The following is a 13,828-nucleotide window of genomic DNA, read 5'->3' on the forward strand; positions in this document are numbered from 1 at the left end:
CCCCCCCTGTAAACCTTGATATTTATCAAAGGTATTCTTTGTACAATTACGAATGCTTACCTAGCCCTTAGTGGAGCAAGCAGTGAAATATCTGCCAAGATCTCTTGCAGCTTTAAGGTTAAAAGGACCTTGTTTATTCACATTCAGCAACATGAAGCTTACTATTGCAGTAAATCTTCTATACTAAGACAACTCTGAATTACTCTGCCATGAAATGAACTTTATTTACATTGCCTCATCCTGGAGATACACCCACAGAAATGCATTTGTAGACCACAGTGGAAAAAAATAGCTTCTGAACCTAAGTTCTACTTAGCAGCTCCATGATGTATGTTTTAGGTTGGTTGGGTTTTTTTGAATGTTGGGGGAGGGCTGGTGGTGGGTTTTTGTTTTTTGTTGTCTGGGTTTTGTGCGGTTTTTTGTCTGCTTTAAATAGCCAAACTACTGAGATTTTTGGTACCAAAATGTTCTGGTGATCTAGTTTAATGCTCCTCTCTGTTCTCCTTTGCTACTCTTCTCTTACCAACAGCTAACATCAGGGAATACAGGGAAGCTTAACCAGTCTCTGCAAAGAAAGGGAGATTTTAATTAATTGCAGTTACCTCACTTGTTTCTCAAGCCTCTGTTGCTGTGTTCTTTAAGCTTCTCAAACAAATTTTTCTTGTGATAAGCAAGAGTGATGGGGGTAGAGCTTAGAGACGGAGAAAACTGATGTCTCTGGCTGCTGGTAGCGTTACATTTTTGTCATGAATTGGAAGGTTCACTGAATCTCACTGCTTCAGAAACATTCAAGTCTCTTGAACTCTGAACAGCAGTTTGGACAAAGCCTCTTTCTTTCTGAAAGCTGTCTGTAGTTGTAAGAAGCATTCTTACATCTGTTTACACTTGATTTGTGTTTTAAAGGTTAACCCTCATAGCTACTGAGTTAGTATTGAAAAAGCCGAGCCTCTGAATTAAGGGTATAGCTCCATGGTTGCCAAACAAATGGCGTTGAGAAGATGACTTTTTTCAGTACTGTAATGGCAGCTATGGATTGCATAATCTCAGCACTCATTTTACCAGTTCACTTGATTTGTTTGCTGGATTTATTTACTAGTGAGGAAGATGTTGACTTCTCCTGAGAGTGGGCATTCGAAGTGTTATAAAACGGAACTGTTGCTAGAATTGTGGGGTTATAAACTCTATTAGTTAAATATAGGACTGTAATCATAGAATCATTGAGGTTGGAAAAGACCTCTAAGATCATCGAGTCCAACCGTCGACCCAACACCACCACCCACTAAACCATGTCCCTAAGTCCCTCATCTACTCGTCTTTTAAATACCTCCAGGGATGGGGACTCCACCACTTCCCTGGGCAGCCTGTTCCAATGTTTCACCACTCTTTCAGAAAAGAAATTTTTCCTTCCATCCAATCAAAACCTCCCCTGGCGCAACTTGTGGCCATTTCCTCTCATCCTATCACTAGTTACTTGGGAAAAGAGACCAACACCCACCTCGCTACAACCTCCTTTCAGGTAGTTGTAGAGAGCGATGAGGGCTCCCCTCAGCCTCCTTTTCTCCAGGCTAAACAACCCCAGTTCCCTCAGCCGCTCCTCATAAGACTTGTTCTCCAGACCCCTCACCAGCCTCGTTGCCCTTCTCTGGACACACTCCAACACCTCGATGTCCTTCTTGTAGTGAGGGGCCCAAAACTGAACACAGTATTCAAGGTGCGGCCTCACCAGTGCCGAGTACAGGGGCACGATCACTTCCCTCCTCCTGCTGGCCACACTAGTTCCGATACAGGCCAGGATGCCATTGGCCTTCTTGGCCGCCTGGGCACACTGCTGGCTCATGTTCAGCTGGCTGTCAACCAGCACCCCCAGGTCCTTTTCCGACAGGCAGCTTTCCAGCCACTCTTCCCCAAGCCTGTAGCGCTGCATGGGGTTGTTGTGGCCGAAGTGCAGGACCCGGCACTTGGCCTTGTTGAACCTCATACAGTTGGCCTGGGCCCATCGATCCAGCCTGTCCAGATCCCTCTGTAGAGCCTTCCTACCCTTGAGCAGATCAACGCTCCTGCCCAACTTGGTGGTGTCTGCCAACTTACTGAGGGAGCACTCAATCCCCTCATCCAGATCATTGGTAAAGATATTGAACAAGACTGGCCCCAAACCTGAGCCCTAGGGAACACAATGTTACAGTCTGTAGTCTATGTTAAAACAAGAGTGATGAAATCAAGCATAGAACCATAGTACTCACTGCAATTGAGTGCATGTGGCCCAACTTCACCTCTGTTGACTGCCTTTGGAGCCCTGGACTGACTTTTCTTCCTTTCCTCCTTCTCTCATGTAGGGTGTGGCTTCTACCTACCACATTAAAAAAATATTCATTCTAGCTGTCAGCATTTTCTAAACCAGAGATTTAATGATTTTCAATATCTCCTTCCTATGACTTCGTTCTCTGTAGGGTTTAGGGCGTCTAGCACCTGCAGTAGCATGTATGAGGGTCTTTATGGTGCCATTCTGTATCATTTGAAGCTTTTTTAGTGCTAAAGTCTTTGTGAACAGGGAATTTGCAAGTTGCGGCCCAGCAAAGGATGCCAGCTGAGCCTAGGTCACTGTGTTGCAAGGGGTTGAGATCTCATAGTCAGCTTCTGAGTAGAAAGCATTATCTGTGGAAAATCTATTTTGAATTATACAAGAGCTTATAACTTCTGTAAGGCATCAGTCTGCTTTGAAATTATGAACTGCGTTATGTTTATGAAAATCTTGAAAATAGCCTCCTTCCCACAGTTAAAAGCTCTGCATGTTTCTGACTCACTGACAAGTTCTTACTGTTACAGAGATCATACTTAGATGGAGCTGCTCGTATTACTGACACATAAGAATGTCTGCCGACTTTTTTTTTTTCTTTAATTTTTTATTTATTTTATTTTATTTTTCAGCAGTGACTGACTGAGCAGCTAGATTGGGTATAAATTGCTGTGAAATTCCAGTATGGCATAGTTTAGTGTCAGGTGTGCTTTTTCAAGGTGATAGATCTGAAAAATACTGCTCCAGGAAGGATTCGCGTTGCTTTAGAACCATGGCTTTGTCAGCTGTGGATCAAATGAGGGCTTCTTAATGAGCCATGCTGAGTGCTGTCAGGAAGCTGGGAAAGAGGGGACAGGTTATGTACCTCCTTGGATTTTTAGAGTACAAGAGCACAGCACTCTGTGCTGTGAAATTGTTTAATTTCTATTATATTGCTCTGTGTTCCAAACCAGTAGAGCCAGAGTATTCATTTGTAATCATGTGAACTTGTATATCTGCCTTTTGTTTAGCTTTGCTATGAAATTGCTCAAAAACCTATATTTTGTTAACAGATTGACTGGAATGAATTTAATATTGCAGATTAGCTAGAATAAACTATTTCATACTGCTGTTGTGTACCCCTGGAGGGGGCAGCAGTGATGTTTGCATTATTTGCTTCTCTGCAAAATACTAGGGAGCGGACTATCAGGCTTTCCTGATAATTCCTGATGTTAGTGAAAAGTGGATTGACTTTTTTGTTTGTTTCCTTTTCCATAGGTTGTTCCAACAATCCTGGAGAAATTTAAAGAGAAGAAGCCTCAGGTAGTGCAGGCACTGCAGGAGGCTATTGATGCAATCTTTCTTACAGTAAGTAGGAGTGACAATTTTCCTGTTGTCTGAGAATTGGTCTCTAATTTTGATTTGCTTTTTCTCTTTTTCTCTTACTTCACTGAAACTAATGACTTCTTTATCCAACACTAGACCACATTGCAGAACATAAGTGAAGATGTGTTGGCAGTGATGGACAACAAAAACCCAACAATTAAGCAACAAACATCCCTTTTCATTGCAAGAAGCTTCCGTCACTGCACACCTTCTACTCTGCCAAAAAGCCTGTTAAAACCTTTCTGTGCTGCACTTCTCAAGGTAAAGCAGGAGGAGTTGGTGCTTCTCTGGCATTGACTCGAGCACTGTTGTTGTAAAGCGTTGGGTTGTTTTGGGAGAAAGATCCTTCTGGTAGAGCAAGGACTAAAGAGTTCTTGTGTGCTATGTAGCCATCAGAGTCAGTTTTGACTGATGTTAAACTTGAAGATGACTGTCAGTCATGGGAACAGTTTAGTCTCCTTTTTCTTAGCTTCTCTGAAACTGAAGACTCACCAAGTTTATAATAGATTAAGACAGTGATGTGCAACTATTAAACTTCTGGGCACTGTGCCACTTGCTTCTTGCAGACATCTCTAGCAAGCTTTTGTTGTAATGCTACATATAATTTACCATGAATAAAAGAACCATCGATTCATACACTGCAATTACACTAGAGCATTTATCAGTGTAAACAATAATGATGTATACTTTTTTCTTATTGCAAAATAGCCCTTTCCTCATTATGGGAAATATCCCTGGCTTCAAAAATGGAGATTTGAACAGGGTTGCAGAACTTCAAACTCCTTGTGAACTTTCATGGTGTTGCAGTATCTATTAAAGCATGAATGTTTACCCTCTTCTTGTTGTGTGAAAGGTCCAAAGATGAGAAACTGGCTATATCTGAGAAACAGTAGACTTGATCAGTACATAGGAAAACAGAAGTGAAAAACAACCTTTTTCTTTCTGCAATGGGATGTTAAGGATTATTCTGTAGTAGACGTAGATTTTTAAAAAGGGGAGGGGATTTATACAGAAGATAGATTTAAGAATCTGTTTAGATATGAGCTGCAAGTCATATGATACAAGTTGTCTTTCTCTGCAGCATATCAATGATTCTGCTCCTGAGGTAAGAGATGCTGGATTTGAAGCATTAGGCACTGCCTTGAAAGTGGCTGGGGAGAAAGCTGTGAACCCATTTCTAGCAGATGTAGACAAACTAAAGCTTGATCGGGTGAGTTTGTTGTCATAAATGTTGTAACAAACAAACAAAAAAAGCTCCATTTATCCATTTAAGATGCATCTTAGGCTAGAAAACACTGAAGAGGATGCTTTAGCTAATGACTCTTAGCACAGATTTTTGAAAATTTATTTTTTACTTAAAAGTTACATATTGCAGGGAATTGGAAAAATCTCATTATTTCTTGCTAGATTATCAAGCATCTTTTCTTTGACTTTCCACTACCTAAAATACATTAGTATGTTAACATTGCACCTTTTCATTCTTATGTAAAGTATCTGTTTGGCTTCAAGGCTCTACTATCGATGAGGTGGGTTGTGAGGTTTGGTTTGTTGTTTGGGGTTTTTTTGGTTGGGTTTTTTTTTGTTGGTTGTATGTGGGGTTTTGTTTGGTTTTGTTCCAGACAGAAAGTGTTCAAAGCTCAGGGTTTAGGTTACAACCACATGGTCTAATTCTATATTACTAGACAGGATTTGGTATTAAAGACTTATTTCCAGCAGGAAAGTTTTTGTGCTTTTGCATAAGCTGACAGGTTTGATTGAATGATGATTTTATAATTTAAGGTGCTAAGAATTAGTCTTTAGAGCATCTATAAGTATTGGGAGGTGTGTGTCAATGCTTTATGTGTATAAATGCACTTCATTTTGAACTAGGAAAATTGTTCTAGCAATACAATGAATGGCTGATGCCATTGACTGGTTAACATTACTACTGTAAGGAACACAGGATAACAAAATTTTGTGATGTAAATAAACTCTTCACATTTTTTCCAGAGTAGTCAAGTTTGAGCCACTGCTGTTGAAGGGACACTGTACATCCAATTGTGGTAGCTAAATAGCTTTTTTCTTTTTTCCCCTTCCCTGCTGCCCCCCCCCCCCCCCTCTTTTTTTTTTACGTCAGATTAAAGAGTGTGCTGAGAAGGTAGAACTGGTTTATGGTAAAAAGACAGGAGGAGCTGCTGAGAAAAAAGAAGGCAAGCCTATTATTGGAAAGACCCCTGCTCTTTCAGGGACTGGTGGAGATAAAGAAACAAAAGATGCAGCAACCAAACCAGGACCACTGAAAAAAGCGCCTGCTGTGAAGGTAAGAGAGATTGCCAAGAGGTTTTCTGACAATCATGGCTGTCTCTGCATCGAATAGTTACTTACTGAAGATCAAAGGTGGCCTGTTGAACATCTCCTTCCACTGAGGAATCACTGTCCTTCTGTTAGGGGTAGGTGAGCCTAACAATAAAAAGAATCTGGGACTTTCTGAGAATGTACTTGGTGAAATCTCAGTTTTTAATGATACAAACTGTTTTGTCACTTACGTCTTAATACCAGATTTTGATATTGAAATAGTGATAGACCACTGGAGGCATTCAGAGGAGTCTCAGATGTTGTAACATTACTGTATCACCACAGAGCGCGTTAATATTTGGCTGAAGTCAAGGTCTCTTCTTAGAACTAGCAAGGTTACTACTTAAATGTTGAGTATTCTCTTCAGTGTTGTTTTTAGTTTGTTACCATAAATAATTTGCACCATTAGCCTGTATTACTTTAAAATCCAGATAATAATTTTAAAAATTGACCTTAGTAGTACTATAGATGGTCTTTGTAACACCCTACTTACTTCTCCAGGTGGGAAACCTGGAAGTGAATACTAGAATAGATCATATTTTCTTTTTTTTTTTTAATCTATTGATATTCTGGTAGCCTTGAAAAGAGATACCAGTCGCCAAGTTTAGTATCTAATCAGTATCCATAGGAGAATATATAGATTAATTCATTATTTCCTGAACCTTCACAAATAGATAAATTCTTTCCCTTTTCATCTTTTATTGTCTTGTGTTAATCTATTATACTCTGGTAGCCTTGAAAAGAGATACCAGTCGCCAAGTTTAGTATCTAATCAGTATCCATAGGAGAATATATAGATTAATTCATTATTTCCTGAACCTTCACAAATAGATAAATTCTTTCCCTTTTCATCTTTTATTGTCTTGTGTGTCCCTGTTACTGTACATGTTTTCTAAAACCTGGTAGTCTGAAAGCAACATGAATTAAATAAGCTTTAGCAGGAAACTATTTCTTTGTCTGCAGGTGTTATAGTACTAGAGAGATACGAATTTTTTTGACATTAGAATGTAGAATTGTGGAAAAACAGCAGTTCTCTTGGTATCTGATGAACTAGAGACCTGTTTGATCTTGGCTAACTTGTCCATTTCCTTTTTAGCCTGGGGGCCCACCCAAGAAAGGCAAACCAGCTGCAGCTGCAGGTATGGGAGGTGCTGGGGCTAAAGGCAAGAAGGGTCCTGAGACCAAAGAAATATTTGAATCTGAGCTCTCGGTAAGTATTCTGCTGTTGTCTGATATACGAAGTCCTCTCTATAAGGAGCTTCGGTTAATCACTTCTTCGGCTACTACAGAATTTTTCACTGAAGTTGGGTTTTTTGTTAGGACAAGGGAAAGCAATACATTTAAATAAATGGAATTCATAACTGGTAAAATGGGTGTTTGATATATTCTGGTAAATACACCTGTTCTTCAGGCTGTCGTTGGTACCAGGTCATATAAGCTGGTGAACAATAAATCATGCTAATATAATAGGGTATATTGTGTTGTCCCTGAACTAGGAACAGATGAAAAAAGTGATGATATGACTACTTTATATGTAACTTAAGATGCATGGTTTGCTGAAGGTGTCTGGTATTAAAAGCCTGAGAATACAGTATTCTAGAGTTTATAATTGAAATCTGAAGTAGAATACAGTAATAATTAAACAAACTAATGCAAGTTTATTCTGTGCTGCTCATCTTAAATTACACTTCAAGAAAATTATTCAATTCTGCATGTTAATTGAGCATCTACCTATCTTCTTGGTAGGGAACCAGGTAAACTAAACTATCTGTAGGTCAAACAGTATCAAAAAGCTATGAAAGCTTTGCTAGATGTATCTGCAAGTTTTTTGGACTGTCAGCTCTCTTTAGAGTGTTGCTTAGAATGAATACTTTCCAGTATGTATCCAGTTATATTGCTAGTTATACAGTGGAAAATGAGTATACACTTTCTGAAGGTGATACAGAGACCAGTGAAACAAGGGAATTTTTTATCATTTTTCATATACTAAATAACTTTAATTCTTCATTTTGCTAAAATGGATGCAGAAGATGCGTCTTCTCCCATCCACCCTCATCAACCACTGATTCATTGCTGTGAATGTTCATTCAGACTTCATACAAAATTATCTTGCAAATTTTAGGTTACATCTACTTGATTCTGTAAGTAGATAGTGGCTATTCAGGGTAATTTTTGACTGCACAAGTTATCATACTTTTTAGGGGTTACTTTTCTGTTGCAGTACAATTTAGCAGCTTCCTAAATTCTTAAGGCCCCTGAACTGTAATCCATACAAAATCTTTCAACTTATAACGGAAAACTTTTCATATTTTGTAAATGCACCACAGTGCAAGGGTCATTCCAGTATATTACCTGTCCTTAAGGCTGCTGCCCCCCTCTGAAGGGATACAGTGAGGTGTTAACCTTACTCTGATCTCCCTGCAGATAGAAGTATGTGAAGAGAAAGCTGCTGCTGTCCTTCCAGCTTCTTGTATCCAGCAGTTGGACAGTGGTAATTGGAAAGAGAGGCTTGCCTGCATGGAGGAGTTTCAGAAGGTAAGTTTGTAGCAGTTGGTAAGAAGAGAGGCAGGTAAGAAAGCAAGCAAGCAATAATTTCTTCAGCTTTTTAGGCCTGGTAACTCTTTTAAAAGACATGCCAGTAATAGTGATATGTCAGCAGTTCAGATGGATTAAACAATACTTGCAAAAGACAAGTGGCTTAGATGGTTCAAACTGGCTCTTATTCCATAACAATAGTGGAATTAAGTCTTTTAGTCTAATATAGGTAGTTATGCTTTTGTCAAAAATATTTGTACATGGATTGAGGATGCATAGGAGTCTTTTTAAAACAGTAGGTAATTTTAAAGCTTAGTCTCAAAGATAACTAGGTTTAAACAAAAAGTTTTGCAATGACAGGGTAAAACCAGTTGGAAGTAAGTCCCTGCTGACTGCATGTTAGGCAGCAATTGATTATAATCTAAAATTTCAGTTGGCAAATAGTTGATGTTTGAAGCCTTATACAATACCAGCAGTCTTCACAGCTGGTGGTGAGTGCTTCAGGTAGTAACAAACAAAAAAAAGCATCATGTGTCACTCAAATGTGAAGCCTGGCTTTCTTCCCATGGTATCTGTCATAAAACCTTTGAGAGTTCACATTCAAGAAGGCATCAACTGTAGATGTACAAATAGTTCATACCGCTACACCATTACAGATGCAACTGAGTTTTAATATTTTAGTGGAAAAGGTGACTAACTTAAATTATGAAACGGTGACTGGCTGCACTGAAATGCTGCTGCAGAAGCCAACTTTACTTAAATGTAAAGATGTTACAGTTTCAGTGGAATGGATAAGCCTAACAACAAGTAAAAACAGTAATTTAGACTGCATTCAGGCTTAATCTCTGCTGTGTAGTCAGCATTCCAATGTGAAAGGTGCACAATATACTTAATCATAAAAAAAAAAAAGGCAGCTTGGGGGTTTCTTTTAGTTAAGTGTTAATTTCCCAGGGCTGGAATGGCCAATAGTTGTTGTAAGGACACTTGCTAAAGAACATACAAAGTGTAGCAATGTGAATGCTGTAGTTTAAATGTTGGCTCAGAACCTGTAAAATGGGTTTCTTATAAAAGTGGGTCCTGTAGTACGGCTCTTCAGGTAAATTCTTATGATGAGAATTTCTGCAACTTAGTTCAATATTAAGAAAATATTTACAGGACAGTTGCGTAAGTTCTGTTTGGGTTTTGGGTTTTGTATCACTTGTGACCCACTGGCTAACATAATGTTTATCATTTAGGCTGTTGAGCTTATGGAGAGAAGTGAAATGCCTTGCCAAGCTCTAGTAAGAATGCTGGCCAAGAAACCTGGTTGGAAGGAAACAAATTTTCAGGTAATACATTATCCTTCAGTAACTAACAGTCCATTTTTGTTACTTAATGTAAGATGTGTTTCCAACTAAAAGGCTGTAGGTGCATATATGTCATTGACAGTCCTAGTACCATGACCGCAGTTGTATCTGTAGTCAATGAGAATATAAACTCTGAAATTAGATTTTATTTCTGCTGACAGTTGAGACTTAGAGACAACATTTGAAGATATCTAGATGTGTGTGTATACATGTATGCGGATATGTGTGTGTATGTATGTGTGTATATATAAATTCTAAAAGTAGATAATGGCTGCCCAGTATTATTGATTGTGTATGTATATATACATACAGATATAAAAATATGTATTTGTGTATAATCACACAAAATCATATATATACAAGTGTGTGTATATAAAATATGTATGTGTACACATGTTTGTGAACACAAACATATATTAAAATGTATATAAACATTTGTGTGTATATACACAAATACGTATTTTATGTATACATTTGTGTTTACCCTCAAATACATATTTTTTTAATATATCTATAAATGTATAGAATAAAAAAAAGTCTAAACTACATGAAGACATGAGTAACTTCCTTGCTGTTATGGACATTCCAGGTGATGCAGATGAAACTGCATATAGTTGCATTGATTGCACAGAAAGGAAATTTCTCCAAAACTTCAGCACAGGTTGTGATGGATGGTCTTGTAGACAAGGTTGGTGATGTGAAATGTGGGAGTAATGCAAAAGAAGCCATGACAGCAATAGCAGAGGCATGTCAGTTGCCATGGACTGCTGAGCAGGTGAGTGAGCAGCAAAGGTATTCTTCCAGTAAATAAAATCAGAAATATTATGTGGGGTGTTCTTTCAGTCTGAGGAGTAAATCCTAAATCTCTGGTTTTTCTCTGTTGCCTGAAAGTGATTTGTTTCCTCTCAAGATACCTCCTAAGGCAGAAGTTAAATACAAGTTCCTCCAAAAGAGGAAATAACAAGTAGTAAATCAGTATTTTGCTGAAATACTGCCAAAGCAGGTACACATCCATAATAAAGGTATCTCTGGCTGCCTTTAAGTACTTTAGGAACTTCTGGTTCACTTTAGCTGCAATCATGTTCTGCTACAGTGGCACAAAATTTTTTTCTTGTATGTTACCCCAGCTGTTTCTGTTTACTTGCAATGCCCTGTGGTTTTTGCAGGTGTCTTCACTCCTTTATTACAGTACTTTGTCACCTGGTTTGCCAGTGAAAATTTACACTTAACTCTCTTCTGTTCCAGGTTGTGGCTATGGCTTTCTCTCAAAAGAATCCTAAAAACCAGTCAGAAACTTTGAACTGGCTTTCAAATGCAATTAAAGAGTTTGGCTTTTCTGGGTACGTCTTTTAAGTAAATTGCTAAGAGAAACTTGAATGAAAATGTTTCTAATCTAGGACTAAAAATCTGCTGTTCTCTGCCAAATTGGTCTGAAGAGGGTGGCTGCAAATGCATCTGACGTTTTGTTCCTTAAACTGATGCTGGCTTTAAATGTGTAAATGAAAGTATCTGACATTACTAATAGGATACTATTACACTACTAGATACTTTATTTATCACCCTGCCTTCTCTGAAGAGCACTTTTCTTAAACTTTATTTACTATAGGAGTGGGCTGAGCAAGGAGCTGTGGTATTGTATGTCTGTTGTTCCTGTTCTACTTGGATACACCTGCACCCAGGTGGATCACTATTTTATAGTTTAAAAAACCCAAAACCTGACAGCCTACAGAAGAGTACATACCAGCATGCTTATTGCTCTCCTTGGGAGAGATTTTGAGGCTGATAACAGGATGAAGTCTTAGCTAACAAAATAGCCATTATTGCAACTGGCACTGTGAGGGTAAGAAATGGATTCCTCATCAGAACCAGGGATAGCATTCCTTAATTTTTAATCATCAGTCTCTTAACTGAATGTGGTCAAGCATATGTAATACAGTTTACTCCTGAGAACAAAATTTCTAAGCAGTGAAGACTTCAAATATTAATTTATTTGACTACTTGGGCAGTTATTATTCCTGTCCAAGTTGTTTTGCAGCTATTAAATGGATAGTAACATTGACTAAGTCTGGAAAATAAACTCTCTTCAGTAAATTCCCCCGAAAGTGCGTATTTCCAGCAGGGTAATCTATGTGTAGATGTGATACTAGAACAGCAGTGTTTGAGGCTGCACAAAGGAAGCTTCCATGATTGCCTGTTTTCTCTTCTGTTGAATTCAGTGCTGGTATAGAAGATTCAGTAATCTAAACCTTCCTTTCTTTCTCTTTTAAATTTTTTTGAAATTTGTGCCTTTCTCTGGAAGATCCTGAGACAGACTAACAAAAAAAAAGCTTCACCTTTATTATGTAGCCATGTTTCAGGTGCTTAAAATTATTCTAGACTCATCCCTCAGGATTTCAGTCCTAGCAATCATGTGGGTGATGTAGTTTAAGAAACTTTCCAGCTGTAGTAATAGTAGTCTTTGATATAAACTATCTTGTTTACTGTATTGATTTTCATAGTAGGCTATTCTCCAAACTGATCTCTTTCAGTAGTTGTTTAAATAGCTACAATCTACACTGTACCTGTGATATTATTTTATAAGTGCAAATATCTTCTGCTTGTAAGTTAGTTGTATGAATCTGTTCTCAGCGCATTTTTTTTTCTTTAGCATACTGTGGTGATTGTTTCTTGTTGGTGCTTCCTGTGTTGTTTTACTTATGGGGGATACCTTTTTCCCACAGACTGAATGTCAAAGCTTTCATCAGTAATGTGAAGACAGCTCTTGCTGCAACTAACCCAGTGAGTAAATTTAGAATTTTAATCCTGAATTATTATCAGTCCTTAACTTGAAGACTGAGTGCTTTTATCCTCTTTCTGGCAGGCTGTAAGGACTTCTGCTATTACCTTGCTGGGAGTCATGTATCTTTATGTGGGACCTCCTTTGCGAATGTTTTTTGAGGATGAGAAGCCAGCCCTTCTCTCCCAGATAGATGCAGAATTTGAAAAGGTATGAAGTGTAGCTCTTTTACTACCAAGTATCATTAAAACTACTTGGAAACTTCAGTAGCTGGAATCTGTAGTAACATCGTGGTCTAACCTGTGCTTTTGTAAGTGAAGCAGATTTTTTTAAGACAGCTCACCAAAGCAGCTGCAAACTCATTATGTCTAGCTATGTCAATTTTTTTCATGACAAACTTCAAAAGTTTCTGGTTTTGTTTGAATAGCATAATGTTTTTAGAAGTCTGTCGCCCTGAGACAGCGTATTCGTGTCATGCAAGTGATTTTTATTTTTAATGTGAAATGAAAAACTGTAAAAATAGCTGTTTCTGATTTTTGTGTTGCTTGCAGATGCAAGGGCAGACAGCACCAGCCCCAACTCGTGGCATTTCCAGGCACAGTGGGGGAGGTGGGGATGATGGTGAGGAAGAGGAACAGGAGGATGTTGGGAATGATGTTGTGGATCTCTTGCCAAGAACAGATATTGGGTAGGTTTGGATTCTGCAACCTGAAGACATACTTCCACTGTGATTCAAAACTTTGTGTTTTATAAACACTTTCTAAGCAGAAATCTGTGGTGTTAAGGCACTCAAATACTAAAAGATACATAAGTAAGAAAATAGGCTTTTTAGCCAAGGAGAATCTCCATCCTTTATTGGATGCAGGGGGGAACATTGTCACTGAGGATGAGGAAAAGGCTGAGGTACTCAATGCCTTCTTTGCCTCAGTCTTTAACAAGCAGAGCAGTTATCCTCAGGGTACTCAGCCCCCCGAGCTGGAAGACGGGGACGGCGAGCAGGATGAACCCCCCGTAATCCAAGAGGAAGCAGTCAATGACCTGCTATGCCACCTGGACGCTCACAAGTCTATGGGGCCAGATGGGATCCACCCGAGAGTGCTGAGGGAGCTGGCGGAGGAGCTCGCCAAGCTGCTCTCCATCATTTATCAGCAGTCCTGGTTAACGGGCGAGGTCCCGGAC

The 13,828-nt window shown here is 38.8% G+C and overlaps 1 protein-coding gene across 1 annotated transcript in view; it reads left to right on the plus strand.

Annotated features, from left to right (window-relative positions):
• Positions 1–13,828, plus strand: part of CKAP5 (cytoskeleton associated protein 5) — a 43,822-nt gene that overhangs the window by 7,456 nt on the left and 22,538 nt on the right. The window contains exons 9-20 of the mRNA XM_009277514.2: positions 3,551–3,640; positions 3,755–3,919; positions 4,740–4,868; positions 5,775–5,957; positions 7,089–7,202; positions 8,417–8,527; positions 9,763–9,855; positions 10,463–10,648; positions 11,119–11,213; positions 12,594–12,651; positions 12,734–12,859; positions 13,201–13,337. Coding sequence (XP_009275789.1) covers positions 3,551–3,640; positions 3,755–3,919; positions 4,740–4,868; positions 5,775–5,957; positions 7,089–7,202; positions 8,417–8,527; positions 9,763–9,855; positions 10,463–10,648; positions 11,119–11,213; positions 12,594–12,651; positions 12,734–12,859; positions 13,201–13,337 — 1,487 coding nt within the window. The remainder of the gene's footprint in view (positions 1–3,550; positions 3,641–3,754; positions 3,920–4,739; positions 4,869–5,774; positions 5,958–7,088; positions 7,203–8,416; positions 8,528–9,762; positions 9,856–10,462; positions 10,649–11,118; positions 11,214–12,593; positions 12,652–12,733; positions 12,860–13,200; positions 13,338–13,828) is intronic.

The sequence above is a fragment of the Aptenodytes forsteri genome, unplaced genomic scaffold (assembly GCF_000699145.1).
Source record: "Aptenodytes forsteri isolate BGI_AS27 unplaced genomic scaffold, ASM69914v1 Scaffold146, whole genome shotgun sequence".
Lineage (NCBI taxonomy): Eukaryota > Metazoa > Chordata > Aves > Sphenisciformes > Spheniscidae > Aptenodytes > Aptenodytes forsteri.